The 20,575-nt window shown below is 45.6% G+C and overlaps 1 protein-coding gene and 1 long non-coding RNA gene across 2 annotated transcripts in view; one reads left to right on the top strand and one right to left on the bottom strand.

Moving 5' to 3' along the window:
* Positions 1-10,676, bottom strand: part of LOC140198183 (uncharacterized) — a 37,792-nt gene extending 27,116 nt beyond the window's left edge. The window contains exons 1-2 of the long non-coding RNA XR_011886126.1: positions 10,336-10,676; positions 9,937-10,193 (exon numbers count right to left, since the gene is read on the bottom strand). This is a non-coding gene — a long non-coding RNA (uncharacterized lncRNA). The remainder of the gene's footprint in view (positions 1-9,936; positions 10,194-10,335) is intronic.
* On the top strand, positions 10,068-13,334 carry LOC140198181 (uncharacterized). Its single transcript, XM_072259185.1, has 2 exons — positions 10,068-11,125; positions 12,751-13,334. Exons 1-2 carry the CDS (start codon positions 10,487-10,489, stop codon positions 13,051-13,053), a joined length of 942 nt encoding a protein of 313 aa, XP_072115286.1. The 5' UTR covers positions 10,068-10,486; the 3' UTR covers positions 13,054-13,334.
* The last annotated feature ends 7,241 nt before the right edge of the window (positions 13,335-20,575 follow it).

Raw genomic sequence — 20,575 nt, 5'->3', positions numbered from 1 at the left:
AGTGATCCCAATGATCCAAAAATCTAAAATCTTGCCCCCTGCACCAACTCCTCAGCCACACATTCAACTGCCATCTCTTCCAATTCTTACCATCACTATCACATAGCACTGGCAGCAATCCTGAGAACGCCACCCTTGAGGTCCCGTTCTTCAGCCTTCTGCCTAGTTCCCGAAACTCGCACTTCAGGACCTCATCTCTCTTCCTGCCTGTGTCGCTGGCACCAACGTATTTCACGACTTCTGGTTGCTTTCCCTCTAGTACCAGGATGTCGTGCACCCGGACAGAGACATCCCGGACCCTGGCACCCGGGAGGTAGCAAACCATGCGGGTGATCTTCTCACGTCCACAAAATCTCCTGTCTGCTCCCCTGACTATAGAGTCTCCAATGACGACAGCTCTCCTCTTCTCCGTCCCACCCTTCTGCACCACAGGGTCAGACTCAGTGCCGGAGGTCCTGCTACCGTGGCTCACCCCAGTCATTGTCCCTGCCAGCAGTATCCAGCACGGTAAACTTATTATTCAGGGGAATGGCTACAGGGGTGCTCTGCACTACCTGTCTACTCACCTTCACTTTCCCCACTCTGACTGTCACCTAACGACCAGCTTCCGACAGCCTAGGTGTGACTACCTCCCTGTAGCTCTCATCTATGACAGCCTCATTCTCCCTTGTGAATCAAAGGTCATCCAACTGCTGCTCCAGATTCCTTACAAGGTCTTCCAGATCGCCCAGCTGTATGCACTTCTGGCAGATGTGACTCTGCGGGAGAGGGGAGTTCCCCCAAGACTCTTCACCCTCTCAGGAAACATTGTAAAGCCGAACTGGGAACAAGCTCCTCCTCTGCCTATTCTCGTCGAAGCCTCTCGAGTCAAAGCCTCAAAGCTCCACTCCTTCACTGGCCCACTCACTCGCTGGCCTCTCCGCTTGTCCAACCTATGTTAGCCAAACTTGACCAATTTAAGAGCACCGTCTTCAAGTGATAGTCTACCAACCCAGGCAGAGGTCAGACACACTGATAGACTCCACAGGGTCGCTCTTTCATGCACCAATAATCACAGATCGATGCCTCACAATCAATCCTCAGTTCCACACTAGTGGGCACCTGAACAGGATAGTGGTAACTTCACTGCATCTGAGTGTCCTGTGAAACAGGCAACTACGCTGGATTAAATACTGCTGAGCTGAACAGCAGCTGTCCATCAACTGGCTTCTCCCTTCTCTCTCTGTAGGAACTCAGGAGCTGGCAGTTTCCTTGCAGAAATTCCAAATAAACTGTGAGCAGTCCTCGCCTCTCTCTCTCTCTCTCTCAATAACAAGCTGTCTGTGCTGTACAGCTCTCTCTCTCTCCTTAAAAGCTCAGTTCATAAGGATTAATTCAGGATCCCTTCACTTCTCCTGCAGAGAGTTGCAATGAAAGATCTAAATAAAAGACCTGCAGATGCAGGAAGTACGAAATTAAATCAGAAAATATTGGAAACACTCAACAAGTCGGGCAGCAACTGGGGAGAAGCAGACTTTGTCAGAATTTGGTGAGAGGGGTGGCTATGGAAAGAAGTGTGTTTTGCCTTGCGATAACTGCAGGGATAGTGGCGGAGGAATGGAGAGGACAAAGGAAATAACTCCAAAACGTTGAGGCTTGATTTGTCAGAGGAATAAGCAATGAATAAGGCCATCAGGTTAGTGGGCTATTGAAGGACAGTTGGTGAGGGCAAATGTTATCCTTCATTCATCAAAGTTGCATAATGAGGGTAGTAGGTCGGGATGATCTCATTTACAACTTATCTCCATGGCAACCCTGGCCTCCCTCAATCTCAATACTCCCTTTGTCCCTGCCTTTCCTCCCACTCTCTCCCTATAGATCGACGCTAACTTAGTTTTATTTCCTATTTTCCATTTCCAACCTGACCTGAAACATTAAGTCTGTTTCTCTTTGCATAGGTGCTGCCTTACCTATCCTGTGTTTCTAGCATTTTCTGTTTTGTTAGGAAAATTCAAGATTCCTATCTCTGAGAGAAGAAATTCCTTCTTGCCTGTGCCTTAATTCATCTCTGTGAAATATTCCCCTGGTTTTAGATTCTCTCGGTATCTTGCCCTTCTGAGCCTCCGTTAGGGCATAAGTGATTCTCTAAGGTCACGTTATTTTTTTTCTGGACTTCTATATGTTCAGGTCTTACGTGCTGAATGAAAACCACCTCTTCATCCCAGGAATCAGCCTGGGATAACCTTCTCCCAAGTGCCTTCTGTGTAGACTTTTCAACCCTAATTTACCAGATGAAAGTTGCACATGAATGTAGCCTCTCTCATAGTTGCAACTCAGTTTTTCCCTCCTTTTAAGCTCCATCCCCGGTCCAGTTCTGTAGGTCAATGTAATCTGGTTGTAGATCTTGAGCCTAATGTGGAAGCTCAGATCTGTTCATGTTCTTGCATTCTCTCTGGGATTGTAACTGGAATCACAGCATAGAAAACTGCACCAGGTCTAGAAAGACCCATGTCCCCGGCTTCTGTCAGCACCACTTGCTAAGCACGTTTCAATAAAATTTGGCACAGGCAAAATACCATTTTAACTTGTTAGACCGGAGTGGTTTGAATCAAGTGTTGGTTCAGCTGTAAATTCTCTGTTTTGGAAAGAGTATGATCACCATTTGATATCTTATGGCCTCAAAGGGGTCCAGGCCTGGTTCCTCTCCTAAAGCTGGTGGTGGGAGAATGACTGTGAGGGAGGTGAGATAGCTTCCTCCACCACCGTCAGATTAACGCTGCCCTCTATTGGCAACTCACTGTCACGCCTCCTTTCTGAAGGAGCAGCCTTTAAATCTGCGCCCAATTTGTCCTCCTCTTCGCCACACCATTCTTTTCAATCCTGCAGCCCTGTGTGTGGAAAAATCTAGAACTTACTGAAGACATTCTTTTTATGTGCCTCGTTTCTGACAGATTCTAGGTAAAATGGTTTAACTTCCCATATAAGCTCTCCTGACTTGAAACAACCTTGCTACTCCTCTCATCTTATTGTGTGTAGGCTTCAGGTTCCTTTGTTGCCTGATCCTTTCTCATGGAATGCTTGAAGGAGTTTTATAATGAAATCTAACTTATCTAAATTCTCTCCCAAGTGCTCTCAGAGTTCAGTGATGTGGTACCCTGCACTCTTATTTTCCCCAGAAGTAAACTTTAGTCATTATATATATATAATATACAGAGTAAATATAATCAATCAGGGTGTCATTCTGTGTCTTCATTCTGCTATACATCAGGCATATTATGCAATTTGTTTCCAAATATACGTATTTTATCCAGCATTATATACACTGGAAATGCAATTGGTGCATCAAATCAATACATCTCTCAGAATATTATAACACACTACTGGCCCTTCAGCCCACGATGTTGTGCCAATCTTTTAATCTACTCCAAGATCAATTGATCCCTTCCCTCCCATGTAGTCCTCCATTTTTCTGTCATCTATGTACGTACCTATCTGAGTGATTCTAAAATGCTCCTGATGCATCTGGGTCTACCACCTGGCAGGGCAGGGCATTCCACCCGCCCACCACTCTCACTGTAATGAAAATTCCCCCGATCAATGTTCCCTCTAATTTATAATGACCATTGCACAAAATTCCCATGCTGAGCAATTTTTTTCCGAATGACAACAGCACGTGCACACTGAATAATTTCTTCAAGAAAAACAATATAAATAAGCCGGTTCGAAAATCTGCAAAAAAATCATTGCACACTCCACATTGTCAGACTGCCCGCATCAGAAACCGGAAAAGGAAGTGTGATTGTGTACGATTATAAAAATACTTAATATGCCAACGAGGCAGAGAGTGACAAACTTTTGAGTGCTGTTTGAATTCTTTTCTGCGCTAAAAGCAAAAGATGTGTACACGTGCACACCTTAGAGGGAACGTTGCCCCTTATACTTTCCACCGATCACCTTAAAATTGTCCTCCCTCTCTCGTATTAGCCATTTCCGCCCTAGGAACGCCACTCCTGTTTCCTCCTCAACTCAGTACACCCATGAAGTATTCGAGGGGCTGTAACACAGGACCCAGCCCAGTGGTAGCAGGATCACAGACTGTGCTCTTTCCCCGCAGAGCATTAGTGTGTTTCGTAGCACATTCTCCTGCACCTCAGGATGTGCCAGTAAGCAGCATTCCCTTTCGGACATCTCCAGACATTGGAAGATGAGCATGATTCAGACCAAGCAAAGTGTGTCTTTCACCAAGTTGGATGACCTTCCAGTAGAAGCTGACGTTTATCACAATATGCATCTTGAGTTTCTCATCTTATTGCAGAAATTAAATTTTATTTTTGAAAATGTGATCAGGAATTAAGGTACGGCCATTACATCACTAACACAAAGATTTTACAGATGTCTAAATCCAGAGTAATACTTATAAAATGCTTGAAGAAGTCAGCATGTCAGGCAGCATCGAAGGAGGGGAACAAACGATTGACACTTCATCAGGACTGTACAGGGAGGGGGAAGAAGCTGGAATAAGAAGGTGGTAGAGGGGAAGGAGTACACAGTAGAAGGTGATAAGTGAAGCCGGGTGAGGGGGAAGGAAGGTGGGAGGGGGCAGGTGACGAATGAGAAGCAGGGTGCAAACAGTACATAGCTGAAGAAGGAGGAAGCTGACAGGAGAGGAGCATGGACCTTGGGAGCAAGTGAAGGAGGAAGGGCACCAGAGTGAGATGATAGACTGATAAAGAGACAAGAGGGGAGTCCTGATGAATGGCAGAAGAGAAAGAGGAGATGGAAAATACCAGAGGTAGCGAAATTCATGTTCATCCTATCAGGTTGGAAGCTACCTGGATGGAATTTGAGGTGTTGCTCCTCCAACCTGAGAGTTGCCTCATCGTGGCGGTAAAGGAGGCCATGGTCAAAATGGAGATTGGAAACAAAATGGTTGACCACTGGGATATCCTTGCCTGTTGTGGTAGATGGGGCATAAGTACACAACAAAGCGGTCCCCCGATCTATGTCGGGTCATCGATGTAGAGGAGATTGCTCCGGATAGAGTCAGTACATTCGTTGTGTTGTCAGATCAATACATTTCTCTGCACGGCACACCAGTGCCACTCTTTCGGCCTCTTTATCAGTAAACAGCTATAGTGTTTGAGAAGCACGGGACAGCACACCGCAGTGTCGAATGGCAGCAGGACCCTGGAATGCTCTCCCGCCCCACAGGGACTTAAGTGTTGACTATACCAAGCCCCAGTTTGTCTCCAAGAAAGGATTCCTGCACCGATGGGTCCCAAATATCTCGTTGCAGTTTGAGGGGTGGCGTTAGTATCGGGGAAGGGGTTAACTCCACCAATTAATACGTCAACCCGTGCGGCTCCAGAAGGTGGGAGGAAACTGGAGCACCCAGGGGAAAATCCGCGCAGTTACAGGAACAACCTATAAACTCCAAACTCAGTGCCAGAGGTCGGGATCGAGCCCGTGTCACTGGAACTGTGAGGCAACAGCCATGTCAATGTACTGCCCACATCCCCGAAATCCAAGGTGTGGAAAATTTCTTCTTCTCCAGCTCTTTACCCCTCCCACACACATGGCTTCACCTATCACCTTCTACCTAGTCCTCTTTTACCTCTGCCCCCTCCCCCCGCCATCTTTCTATTCTGGCATCTTCCCCCTTCCTTTCCAGTTCTGAAGAAAGGTCTCAGCCCCAAACATCAACTGTTTATTCATTTCTAAAGATGCTGCCTGACCTGCTGATTTCCTCCAGCATTTTATGCGTGTTGTACATCTCCATTTTCTGAACACCTTACAGTAAAACCCATTGACTAATTCGCATTTCTAATTGTTCCTGCTCCACTCACTTCTGTCTATGGGGAGGCATGTTGGGCGCAGGTATTAAAAGCAGCTTCCTCACAGTGCCAGAGATAAGGGATCAATCCTGACCCCTGCCGGTATGGAATTGGCACGTGCACCATGTCACCATGTGATTCGGGCTCCCCCTGGGTCCTCGGGTTTCCTGCCACATCCCAATGACGTGCGGGCCCATAAGTTAATCAGGCTCCGTAAATTTGCTCCTCGTGTGTGGGCAAGTGGAATCTCTAAGGAATTGATGGGAATGCGTAAAGATTTTAAAACAAAGATTAAATGGTTAAACAGGTAGATGATGGGATGTATTACTTGAACCAAAACATTTATTTATTCAGCAGACTTCAGAGGTGTCTTCCTTCTTCAAAGAATGGGGTTTCCCTTCTTCCACTGTTGATGATGCCCTTGTCCGGATCTCCTCCATTCCCCAGATCTTTGCTTTCACCCCTTCTTCCTGCTGCCTTAACAGCGATAGAGATCCTCTTGTTACTATCTACCGCTGTGAGCCCCCGCATCCAGCCCATAATTCACTGCAAATTCTACCATTTTCTTAGGGATCCTACCACCAAACAATTCTTTCCCTCCCCCTACTCAACTCTTCGCTTTTCGCAGAGCTCGCTCCCCTCCGTGATTCCCTTGTCCGTTTGTCCTTCCCCACTAATGTCCCTCCGAGCATGTATTCCTGCACGTGGCCAAAGTGTTACACCTGCATATTCACCTGCCCCATCGCCTCCTATCAGGGTCCCAAATACTCCTTCCAGGACAGGCAACACTTCACCTGCGAATCTACTGGGTTCGTCTACTGTATCCGGCACTCCCTATGTGGCCTCCTCTACATTGGTGAGATATGTTGTATATTGGGGGAACGCTTTGTCGAGCAGCTCTGCTCTATTCACCAAAAGTGGAGTTTCCCAGTAGCCAACCATTTTATTTCCAATTCTCACTCCCGTTCCAACATCTCCGTCCATGGCCTTCTCTTGTTCCACGATGGGGCTACTCCCAAGGTGGAAGAGAAACATCTCATGTTCCATCAGGGTAGCCTCAAACTTGATGCATGAACATCGATTTTTCCTTCCAGATTTCCCCCCAGCTTCCCTCTCTTTCTATTCCGCACATCTTCTCACCTGCCTATCACGCTCCCTTGGTGCCCCTCCTTCTTCTCTTTCTCCCATGGTCATTATCCTCTCCTATCAGATTCCTTCTTCTCCAGCCCTTTGCCTTTCCCACTCAGCTGTTACCTATCACCTTGAAGCTAGGCCATATTCCCCCACTCTGCAACTTTCTATTCTGTCATCTTCCCCTTTCCTTTCCAGTCCTGATGAAGGGTGTCAACCCGAAGCGTAGACCGTTTGTTCATTTCCTTAGATTTCATTTTATTATTTTCACATGTACTGAAGTACAGCGAAAGCCTGCATACCATTCATACAAAGCAATTTCTTACAACAGTACATTGAGGTGATAAATTGATTGACTGTCTATCTTATCCTGAATATGACAGATTTGTGAAGATCTTAAATGATGTGAACTGCACTAAGAAACCTGTGCGGGAGAGTTTATAAACAGGAAAGGCTGTTCCCCTCTCTCAACCTCAGAAGTCCAGGTCCAGTGGTATGATTAGTGGTTACAACCGAGGTCTTCCTTGCAGCGGTAGACCATGACTACTTCTGTGCCTTGGCACGCACTTCGCTCTCCTCGAAGCAATGCAGAGCCGCCTTCCCGGTTGTTGAACGTTACTGTTGATCTCATCCATTCAGTCCGCCGGAGCTGCCTTTTCATGCTAGGACAGACATGTCCATTTCTCACCTGGGTATGAGGTACCCTGGCTTAGCCCCCCGTCAAAGCAGTGTAACCAGGGCGCGGCCACCATCACATGTGAACACCTACTTGGAGCCACAGGTGAGAGTTGAGATTCTGCTGGGGACCAATGGTAAGTGAACTACTGCAGAATGGACTCAAACATTTTTGCACTCCACTGACAATAACCAATTGCAGAATAAAGTGTAACAGCTACAGGGATAGTGCAGAGCATATAGGCAGGAAGGTGCAAGGACATAACGAGGTAAATTGTGATGCGAAGAGCGCATCTGATCATACTAGGGGACTGATCAATAGCGGCATCGAATCTGTCCTTCAGCCTGGTTGTACGTGCTTTCAGGTATTTGTATCTTCTGTCCAATGGGAGAGGGGGGATGAAAGAGCATCCGGAGAGCGTGCAAGTCGTTACACAAACGTGTTTCAGTCTTGCATCTTAATGAATTTGTGGATGGTAGATTGTTTAAACATTGTAGATATTAAGCTGATAACTGATGGAAATTTTCAGTACTGAGAGTTTCACTCCAGGGAAGAACGTGGGTAGAGCAAGGAAGAGTTGTATCAACAAACCAAGAGATTCTTCAGATGCTGGAAATCTCTGACCCTCAACACAGGTGCCCCCAGGGTTGTGTTCTGAGTCCCCTCTCTACTCCCTTTACACCCACGACTGTACTGCCACAAACATCTCCAATCTGCGGATGACTCAACTTTGATTGGCCTTATTTCTAGCGGCAATGAAACAGCTTATAGAGGAGAGGTTGACACCCTGACACAGTGGTGCCAAGATAACAATCTCTCGCTCAATATCCAAACAACAAAAGAGCTGACTGTGGAATACAGGAGGAACGGAGACAGGTTTGGCCCGATCAACATCAATGGGATTTCAGTAGAGAGGATGAGTAGTTTCAAGTTCCTTGTTATATCTGATGATCTCACTTGGACTGTACACACTGGCGGTGTGACAAAAAAGAAACACAACAGCGTCTCTTCCACCACAGGCGACTGAAGAAGTTCGGCTTGGGCCCCCAAATCCTCAAGAACTTCTACATGGGAACCATTGAAAGCATCCTTACTGGCTGTATCACCGCCTGGTATGGGAACTGCATCAACCTTGATCACTGGTCCTAACCTATTCAATCTTTCCTTATAATCCAGGTTCTCCAGACCCGGCAACAACCTTGCAAATTTTCTCCATATCAACCTTGTTTATATCTTTCCAAAAGGTAGGCAACCAAAATGCACACAATCCTCCAAATTAGTCCTCACCAACGTCTTATACAATTTCAACATAACAACCCATCTCCTGTACTCAATTCATTACTCTATGAAAGCCAGTGTGCCAAAAGCTTTCCTTACAAACCTATTGACCTGTGATGCCCCTTTCAACGAATTATTGACCTTGATTCCCAGATCCCTTGGTTCTACCATACTCCTCAGTGCCCAACCGTTCACTTATCTACGATGTAATTTATCCCCTGTGGTGCCCAACGACCTGGAACACTTCCATAGTACGTGCGGATACTGTATCTTCTTTCTCCATGGACACTCAGGTACGACAATCCTATAGAAATAGCTACACGCATCAAAGTTGCTGGTGAATGCAGCAGGCCAGGCAGACTGTACCTCTTCCTAGAGATGCTGCCTGGCCTGCTGCGTTCACCAGCAACTTTGATGTGTGTAGCACAAATACCTCACTTGGATGGCAATAGGTGGGCGCCTTCCCTCTAGAATACTTTCTGAAAGTCCGAGTCACTGTCTGGCCTGACTGGGCTTGATAAGGGTCTCCGGCGTGGCAGTCCGGAACTCCACCACTGTACCCAAGAGGATGAATGAGAAATGAACGGAGATGTAGAGATCACACGGGAGGCCGGAATGAATATCCAGGTAAGTACTTTACTGGATAATTTGCCTTTCCAGCACAGTTGGAAAACAAAGGCAATAATCTAAATCAGGAGGCCGGACATAACAAAAACAAAAGTAAAAAGTAGCAGGCAAGCAATTTCAAAAAACACAACAGACTGAATCAAAAGTTCTAAAATCAAACAGGTCCATAATATAAAAATTGCAAGGCAGAACAAAAACACATTGGAAAGGAAAGCGTACTGGATTACACGACAGAGACACTATCAGGCGTTGGCTAATAGACTGAGGAAGGAACAGCACAATTCACACAGCTTAAATATTCATAAAAACCAGGCTCTGATGAAGTCAGTTACCATGCAGGTAACAGAGCAAGGCAAGAATGCTTCACAACAAGAAGGCGGCTGACAGTCACAATATCAACACAGCACGGACCTGGTGACGACTGCGATATGCATGAAACAATGCCCAGTTTTCGTACGGAGAGTCCATTTGCAAGGAAGGTCTGCAGAAGAATGCAAGGGGTCCAAACGAGTTACCTGATCTACGGGCTGTTTTCCGGGACACATATCGGTCTACCGTTGAACCTCCTTCCGCATTAGACATTAGAGGACTGAACACTGGAAATTTCTTCCTTGGCCAGAAGCAACAATGTGAGTGGTAACAGTGACCCGAAGACAGAGGCGCTGACACTACAAATGCATAGAACCAATTACATAATCAATATTTAGGCCGAACGACATACTGAATGTAAATAAATTTATGCACAATGCATAATGTGTATTTCATCAAGGGCAGGAATCTGTATTAAGGTAGGCGGGGTCCGAAACTTACTGAGGAGTTTTCAGAGTTTCCAACAACCCTTCCGTACCCTCCCCTTCTGCGTGGAGTTCTGCGGATCAAATAAGAACTCCTGCTCTCCGCGCCCATTGCTGTGAAGGTTGTTTTACTAAGAGAGTTCGGGCCGGCAAATTGTGCGACTGCGATGGAACAGTTTCCAGACCTAAAAGAACTCTTGTCGAAACTCGTTCCCACCGCTTTGAGCATCATCGGGAATGCAGCATTAGCAGCAGTTCTGTATGGACTAGAATATCTGGTGGATAAAAACAGCCCATGTCCCTGTGATCCGAAATGGAATGCTACCCATTCGAATCTTGCTTTTTGTGTACCCACAGTCGTCCTCCTTCTCATCAGTATGCTGCTGGTACCCGGTTGTCGGCGATTGTGTAAGTGTGGAACGTGCAGTCCATGTCCCGAGTGTGGAATGTGCAGTGGATTTCTCAAGTGTGGAATGTGCAGTGAATGTCTCAAGTGTGAAACGTGCAGTGGATGTCCCAAGTGTGAAGAGTGCAGTCCCTGTCGCAAGTGTGGTTCACGGTGTCAAGAAAACAATGCATGCTCTGGTTGCGGGAACACCTGCAGAAAAATTTGTTTTGTATTGAACACACTGATGCAAATATCGATCCCATCTATCATATGGGCTGTTATTTTACTACTGGATGGGGACTATGTCGCCTGTTATTACGCCCCTTCAGTCAACCGGACGCACGGCCATCAGAAATGCAAAGAGTTTTGCAGCCTCGAAACTTTGTCTTCTCTGCGCGAGCATTGCTTCACGTCCCGGGTGAGTATCGTCAGATATTGCTTGAAGTGCGCGATTATAACAGCGCAGGTCTCCGGCAACTAGATCTATCCGCACCGTTGCTGCCCCGGCACATCTTAATTAAGATGCGAGAAAGAGCCCAGAACTGACACAGAAATGATGGCGCAGGGTTAAAGTGAGAAGGAGAAATTTTCAGGATGATTTGAACGACAGGCTTTCCACAAGATGGTGGTGAATATCTGGAAAGAGGTGCTAGATGAGGCGTTGGAGACGGAAATAGTTAAATATAGGTGCTTACAGACGATAAGAGAAAGGGGATACAGAATAAAGACAGGGAAATGGGGTTAGCGTCTACGGGCATCGCAGTCGGCAAAGGTCAAAGTTCAAAAGTTCGAAGTAAATTTAATATGCAAGTACATATATGTCACAATTTCCATAGAAACACAGAACATAGAAAACCTACAACACAATACAGGACATTAGCCCACAAGCCTGTGCCGAACATGTACTTTAGAAATTACCTAGGATTACCCTGAGCCCGATATTTTTCTGAGCTCCATGTACCTGTCCAGGAGTTTCTTAAAAGACCCTATTGTATCCGCCTCCACCACCGCCACCAGCAGCCCATTGTAAGTACTCACCGCTCTCCGCATAAAAATACTTATCCCTGACACCTCCTCTGTACCTACTTACTTTAAACTGTGCCTTCTGGTGTTAGCCATTTCAGCCCTGGGGAAAAGCCTCCGACTATTCACACAAGCAATGCCTCTCATCAGCTTATACAGCTCTATCATGTCACCTCTCATCCTCAATTACTCTAAAAGAAAAGGCTGAATTCACTCAACCTACTCTCATAAGGCATGCTCCCCAGTCCAGACAACATCCTTGTCAATCTCCTCTGCACCCCTTCTATGGTTTCCACGTCCTTCCTATAATGAGGCGACCAGAACTGAGCACAGTACTCCAAGTGCGGTGTGGCCAGGGTCCTATATAAATGCAACATTACCTCTCGTCTCCTAAACTCAATCTCACGGTTGAGAAGGCCGATGCACTGTATGCCTTCTTAACCACAGAGTCAACTTGCACAGCAGCTTTGAGTGTCCTGTGGACTCGGACCCCAAGATTCCTCTGATTCTTAACACTTCCAAGAGTCTTACCATTAATACTATATTCTGTCATCATATTTGACCTACCAAAATGAACCACCTCACACTTATCTGGATTGAACTCCATCTGCCACTTCTCAGCCCAGTTTTGCATCCTATCGATGTCCTGCTGTAACCTCTGACAGCCCTCCACACTATCTACAATACTCTCAACATTCCATACCCTGACATTCATTTTCTTGTGGGCATTCAAAGTAATGCAAAGGGAGAAGCTCTTTAGTTTGAGAGTAGGGACCTTATGCAGTTCTCCACCAGTTGGTACCTGGCTCACTGTTTGAATGCATACAAAGCAGTGATTGATGGCTTTCTTTAGATTAGAATGGAAGAATATGATATGGATTTAGTACAGGGAATGAGTATTGGAGCAATAGATGATCTCGCTGAAAAAATACCTGATCAATTTCAGTGGCTGGGCAAGCTCAATATTTACTCTCATTCTATTTATAAGCTCCTTGTTTTTTTTTAAAAATTTCTTGACAGAAAATTGGCAGCATTTTGCTGACGTTAACTGTGGTCTTACTGGTATTACTAAAGTTCATTCCGAGATGGACTTCTTGTGACTGTACTGAGGAGGGTTATTACGAGTTCAAGTATCAACGAGCGGTGGAAAAGAAGAGATGGAGCAAGGTGAAGGAAGAGTTGGGGAAGAGAGTGGCAGAGACTGCAAATATGGAGGCCAAAGAGCTAATTTCAAAACTGAAACTCAGCAAATCTGAGCAGGGTGAACAAGACTCTAACCAAGGTGAACTGAACTCTGACCAAGGTGAACAGAGCTCGAACTAAACAAGAGATACAAATGCTGATGAAGCTGGCCCCAGTGAAAGTTCATCATAACCAACTATGGGAGCCATGTATTCTGTGCTGCGCGTTAATTATCTTTATTATAATAAGCAGTCACATTAGTGGGGCTGCGGTAAAAGCAAATGGAATAAATATCATACTATTGCTTATTTCTCTGTATGTTGTAGCTTGGAAACGCAGAGGTCATATTTTTCCAGACTGCTTAATATCACTTGATATTGCTTCAATATTGTACGTTTTGTAATTGCTAATAAAGAATCGAATAAAGGATTCAACTCTTTGGAACACACATTTAATTGGAGCCGAGGGTGAGTCAAGCAGGTAGAACAACTACCTCTGGGGTCGCAGGCTGGTGGCAATTGTTTGGTTTGGTTTTGGATTTTTGTTTCACCGCAACACCAACTGTTGACAATGTTACACTGAGGCGTCATTTTAATCGCCATTTCAATGATTGACCACAACTCAGCAAGGCAGGGTATGCTTCCTGAACACCAGCTACAGTGCCCTGCAAAAGTTTTCAGCCCGAACGCTTTGTTCACATGAATGAGTGTTACAACCAGGGATTTTGAGCTCCCACCCCACCGCACAAAAATCAGGGAAAACTAAAATACCTGTCCAGCTCTTGGCTCCATCCCTCCCCCTCCTGTCTTCTCCTATTATTTTGGATCTCTCCCTCCCCCTCCCACTTTCAAATCTCTTACCCACTCTTCCTTCAGTTAGTCCTGACGAAGGGTCTCGGCCTGAAACGTCGACTGCACCTCTTCCTACAGATGCTGCCTGCCCTGCTGCGTTCACCAGCAACTTTGATGTGTGTTGCCGAATTTCTTGATAGAATTTGCAGCCACAGAAATGAATTCAGGGCAGCGCACACGAAGGGTGAAAAGTTAGCTCTACTTCTCTTCCGCAGTTGCGGCCTGAAAGCTTCAATGTTTCTAACACTTTTGTTTATATTTTTGAATAATTCTTGCATCTGTAGTTTTAAAAATTACTTTTAATTCAGCACGGCAGCTTGTGATCAGCTCAGGGGAAACTTGGACCACAAAAATTGTTTTCCAGACTTTGTCTCTCAAGGGCACCTTACAGCTCCTGATCGATCATTTAGATATCATTCCGCTGTCTTTGTCACAGCAAATGTACCCCTTAAGGGAACCGCAGTGAGATTTCTGGTGGATCTGGTGATTAAAGATTCATACCGTGCCATCCACAATGTGCTACCCGAGTCATATGATAAGCAGCTTCAGTCATTGTGTTCAGTGCTCTTGCGGTCAACATAGGAAACACGTCACAGGAGACCAATAGATGCTGTATAGGAACAGAGAAACGTAGAAAACCTACAGCATAATACACGCACTTCGGCCCGCAAAGTGGTGCCGAACGTGGCCCTACCCTAGAAATTACTAGGTTTACCTATAGCCCTCTATTTTTCTCTCTCTTAAAAGACCCCATCGTATCCACCTCCACTACCGTTGCCGGCAGTACATTCCACGAACTCACCCATCTCTGAGTAAAGAACTTACCCCTGACATCACCTCTGCGCCTACTCCCCAACACCTGAAACCTGCGTCCTCTTGTGGCAACCATTTCAGCCCCGGAAAAAAGCCTCTGGTTATTCACACGATCAATACCTCTCATTATCTTATACACCTCTATGAGGTCACCTCTCATCCTCCGTCGCTCCAAGGAGAAAAGGCCGAGCTCACTCAACCTATTCTCATAAGGCATGCACCCCATTCCAGGCAACATCCTTGTAAATCTCCTCTGCAACCTTTCTATGGCTTCCACATCTTTTCTGTAGTGAGGTGACCAGAACTGAGCACAGTACTCCAAGTGGGGTCTGACCAGTGTCCTATATAGGTGCAACATTACCTCTCGGCTCCTAAATTCAATTCCACGATTGATGAAGGCCAATGCACCGTACGCCTTCTTAACCACAGAGTCAACCTGCGCAGCTTTTTTGAGTGCCCTATGGACTAGGACCCCAAGACCTCTGTGATCTTCCACACTCCCAAGAGTCTTGCCTTAATGCTATATTCTGCGTCATATTTGACCTTTCAAAATAAACCACCTCACACTGATCTGGGTTGAAATCCATCTGCCACTTCTCAGCCCGGTTTTGAATCCTATGAATGTCCCACTGTAACCTCTGACAGCCCTCCACACTATCCACAACACCTCCAACATTTGTGTCATCAGCATCCCTCCACTTCCTCACCCAGGTCATTTATAAAAGCACGAAGAGTAAGGGTCCTGGAACAGATCCCTGAGGCACTGCACTGGCGACCAACCTCCATGCGGAATATGACCCATCTGCAACCACACTTTGCCTTCTGTGGGCAAGCCAGTTCAGGATCCACAAAGCAATGTCCCCTTGGATCCCATGCCTCCTTACTTTCTCAATAAGCCTTGCATGGGGTACTTTATCAAATGCCTTGCTGAAATCTTTGTACTCTTAATTTTTCACTTTGGAAGGCCTCCCTCTCACCAAGTACGCCTTTACCAGAAAACAGCCTGTCGCATTCCACATTTACCACATCCTTTCTGATATCAACAAAATTGGCTCTTCTCCCATTTAGAATCTCAACTGGTGAACCAAGTCTACCTTTTTTATATTTACTTTGAAGGTAATGCCATTGTGATCGTTATATGTAATGTGTTTCCCCACAAAATACTCTGTCACGTGCCCTGTCTCCTTCCCAATAGAAGGTCAAATATCATGCACTCTCTCATTGGACTTCTACATATTGATTAAGGAACTTCCTTGAATACTTTTCACAAATTCTATCCCACCTAGTCCTTTTGCAGTACGGGAGTCCCAGTCAATATGTGGAGCATTACATCACCTACGATAACAATCTTACGTTTCAGTTTGCAATCTCTCCCCGAATTTATTTCTCTAAATCCTCGGACTGTTGCCCGGTCTGTTATACAGCCCCATAAACATACAGTAGTTATACCTACAGTAGAACACCTACACTCTGTCCACCAGAGAAAGCAGGATCTCACAGAGACCACACATTTTAATTCCACGTCCCATTCCCATTCTGCTATGTCTATCCACGGCCTCCTCTACTGTAAATATGAAGCCACACTCAGGTTGGAGGAAAAACAACTTATATTCCGTCTGGGTAGCCTCCAACCTGAAGCCATGAACATCGACTTCTCAAACTTCCGCTAATGCCCCACCTCCCCCCGTACCCCATCCGTTATTTATTTATATACACACATTATCTTTCTCTCTCTCCTTTTTCTCCTTCTGTCCCTCTCACTATACCCTTTGCCCATTCTCTGGGTTCCCCCCCCCCATTTTCTTTCTCCCTAGGCCTCCTGTCCCATGACCCTCTCATATCCCTTTTGCCAATCAACTGTCCAGCTCTTGGCTCTATCCCTCCCCCTCCTGTCTTCTCCTGTCATTTCAGATCTCCCCTCCCCCTCGCACTTTCAAATCTCTTACTAGATCTTCTTTCAGTTAGTCCTGACCAAGGGTCTCGGCCCGAAACCTCGACTGTACCTTTCCTAGAGATGCTGCCTGGTCTGCTGCGCTCACCAGCAACTTTTATGTGTGTTGCCTGAAATTCCAGCATCTGCAGATTTCCTCGTGTTTGAGTAGTTATACCTATCTTCTTTATCAGTTCCAGACATAACTACTCACGAAACGAGCTCTCCCGTCTGTCCTGACTGAGCACTGCCATGATATTTCCCCAGAGTCCTAATGCCGCCCCTCCTCTTTTAATCGTTCCCGCTCTGTCGTCTATAAAAAACGGAACCACGGAATACTGAGCTGTGAGTCTTGCCCCTCTAATCCTAATGGCTACAACATCATCTGCCTTTCTGACAATACATCTTGCATTGAAATATACACAGCTCAGGACATAAGTCGTTCCAAGCTCAACCTGATTCCTGACTTGCCCCCGCAGCTCCAGTTTACACCCTACCCACCACCGCCCCACATGGAAAACAAAACAAAGTTCTTGCATACCAGTGTACCACACAGCACATATAACTCAGACACAACATAAAATGTAATACTACTACAAATAAGTTATCTAATAAGGGGCATTAACAGCACAGGATTATAAAAAATATAAATGGTATAACGCCACTGGTTCTTTATACTTGGTGAGAAGCAGCTGGTGGAAGAGAGTTCGGCGTTTTCACGACCCGGGGAAGGAATCAGAGTATTGAAACAGGCTGAATATTACCAGAAGGGGAAACAAAATTAAGGCCATAAGACCATAAGATATAGGAGCAGAAGTAGGTAATTCGGCACATCGATCTGCTCCGCCATTCAATCATGGGCTGATCCAATTCTTCCAGTCATTCCCACTCCCCTGCATTCCCCCCACACCCTTTGATGCCCTGGCTAATCTAGAACCTATCTATCTCTGCCGAAAAAACAACCATTGACCTGGCCTCCACAGCCGCTCGTGGCAACAAATTCCACAGGTTTACCACTCAGTGACTAAATTAATTTCTCCCCACCTCATTTCCAATAGGGCGTCCTTCAATCCCGAAGTCCATAAGACCATAAGACAAAGGAGCAGGAGTCGTCCATTCGGCCATCGAGTCTGCTTCGCCATTTTCTCATGAACTGATCCATTCTCCCATTTAGTCCCACTCCCCCGCCTTCTCACCATAACCTTTGATGCCCTGGCTATTCAGATACCTATCAATCTCTGCCTTAAATACACCCAATGACTTGGCCTCCACTCCTGCCCGTGGCAACAAATTCCATAGATGTCGTGCCCTCTTGTCGTGGAATCCCCTACCATGGGAAATAACTTTGCCGTATCTAATCTGTTCAGGAAATAGACAATAGACAACTTACAATAGACAATAGGTGCAGGAGTTGGCCATTTGGCCCTTCGAGCCAGCACCGTCATTCACTATGATCATGGCTGATCATCCACAATCAGTACCCCTTGCCTGCCTTCTCCCCATATCCCTTGACTCCACTACCTTTAAGAGCTCTATCTAACTCTTTCTTGAAAGCATCCAGAGAATTGGCCTCCACTGCCCGCTGAGGCAGAGAATTCTACAGATCTACAACTCTCTGTGTGAAAATGAATTCCCTCAACTCCGTTCTAAATGGACTACCCCTTATTCTTAAACTTGGGCCTCTGGTTCTGGACTCCCCCAACATCGGGAACATGTTTCCTGCCTCTAGCCTGTCCAATCCCTTGAAAATCTTATTTGTTTCAATAAGATCCCCTCTCATCCTTCTAAATTCCAGTGTATACAAGTCCATTCGCTCCAATCTTTCAACATATGACAGTCCCGCCATCCCGGGAATTAAACTCGTGAACCTACGCTGCACTCCCTCAATAGCAAGAATGTCCTTCCTCAAATTTGGAGACCAAAACTGTACACAATACTCCAGGTTTGGTCTCACCAGAGCTCTGTCCAACCGCAAAAGGACCTCTTTGCTCCTGTACTCAACTCTCCTTGTTATGAAGGCCAACATGCCATTAGCTTTCTTCACCGCCTGCTGTACCTGATGACTGATGAAGGACACCTAGATATCCTTGTACTTCCCCTTTTCCTAACTTGACACCATTCAGATAGTAATCTACCTTCCTGTTCTTGCCACTAAAGCGGAAAACCTCACATTTATCCACATTAAACTGCATCTGCCATGCATCTGCCCACTCACCCAACCTGTCCAAGTTGCCCTGCACTCTCATCACTACCTCCTGACATTTCACACTGCCACCAAGCTTACTGTCATCTGCAAATTTGCTAATGTTACTTTTAATCCGTTCATCTAAATCATTAATGTATATTGTAAATAGCTGCGGTCCCAGCACCGAAACTTGCAGTAGCCACTAGTCATTGTCTGCATTCTGAAAGGGATCCACTAATTCGTATTCTTTGCTTCATGTCTGCCAACCAATTTTCTATCCATGTCAGTACCCTACCCGCAATGCTATTTGCTCTAATTTTGCCCACTAATCTCCTATGTGGAACCTTATCAAAGGCTTTCTGGAAGTCCAGGTACACTACACCCACTGTCTCTCCCTTGTCCATTTTCATAGTTACATCCTCAAAAAATTCAAGAAGATTAGTCAGGCATGATTTCCCCTTCGTAAATCGATGCTGACTCAGCCCGATCCTGTTACTGCTCTCCAAATGTGCCGCTATTTCATCTTTTATAATAGACTCCAGCATCTTCCCCACCACTGATGTCAGGTTAACTGATCTATAATTCCCTGCTTTCTCTTTCCCTCCTTTTTTAAAAAATGGGGTAACATTAGCTACCCTCCAATCCACAGGAACTGATCCTGAATCTATCAAACATTGGAAAATGATTACCAATGCGTCCACGATTTCTAGAGCCACCTCCTTAAGTACCCTGGGATGCAGACCATCAGGCCCCAGGGGATTTATCAGCCTTCAGTCCCATCAGTCTACCCAACACCATTTTCTGCCTAATGTGAATTTCCTTCAGTTCCTCCGTTATCCTAGGTCTTCTGGCCACTATTACATCTGCGAGATTGTTTGTGTCTTCCTTAGTGGAGACAAATCCTGTTCAAAGACAAAGACCTGTTCAAGCTGTCTGCCATTTCCTTGTTCCCCATAATAATATCACCCGTTTCTGTCTTCAAGGGACCAGCTTTGGTCTGAACTAATTTTTTCTTCTTCACATACCTAAAGAAGTTTTACTATCCTCCTTTATATTATTGGCTAGCTTACCTTTGTACCTCATCTTTTCTTTTAACATTCAGAATGTTTCTATGGCATCAGCCCTCATTCAGTTGAACTCCAGGGAAGACAGCCGAAGAACATTCCTCATACAATAACCATTTCATTCCTGGAATCAGTTTCGTGAATTTTCTCTGAACCATCTCCACTGTGAGTATATCCTTTCTAAAATACTGATCCCAAAACTGTACACAATACTCCGTGTGGTCTCACAAGTGCCTTACAGAGCCTCAGCATCACATCCCTGCTCTTGTATTCCATACATCTAGAAATGAATGCCAACATTGCAATCCCCTTCTTCACAACCGACTCAACCTGGAGGTTAAACTTTAGCGTATTCTGCACAATGTCTCCCAAGTCTCTTTTCTTCTCCGCATTTTGAATTCTCTCCTCATTTAAATAATAGCCTTCCCGTTTATTTCTTCCACCAAAATGCATGACCATACACTTTGCAACATTTTTTTTCATTTTCCACTTCTTTGTCCATTCCCCTAAACTATCCAAGTCTCTCTGCAGGCTCACTGTTTCATCAACACTAATCGCTCCTCCATCTATCTTTGTATCATCGGTAAATTTAGCCAGAAATCCATTAATACCGTAGTTCAAACCATTGACATACATCGTGAAAAGCAGCGGTCCCAACACGGACCCCTGTGGAAATCAACTGGTAACCGGCAGCCAGCCAGAATAGGATCTCTTTATTCTCACTCTCAGTTTTCTGCTGACCAGCTAATGCTCCATCCACTCTAGTAAATACGTTGTAATTCCATGGGTTGTTATCATGCTAAGCAGCCTCATGTGCGGC

This window comes from Mobula birostris, chromosome 5 (genome assembly GCF_030028105.1).
Source record: "Mobula birostris isolate sMobBir1 chromosome 5, sMobBir1.hap1, whole genome shotgun sequence".
In the NCBI taxonomy this organism is placed as follows: domain Eukaryota; kingdom Metazoa; phylum Chordata; class Chondrichthyes; order Myliobatiformes; family Myliobatidae; genus Mobula; species Mobula birostris.
The sequence above is the reverse complement of the archived record's forward strand: the minus strand, read 5'-3'. Positions and strand labels throughout refer to the sequence as shown.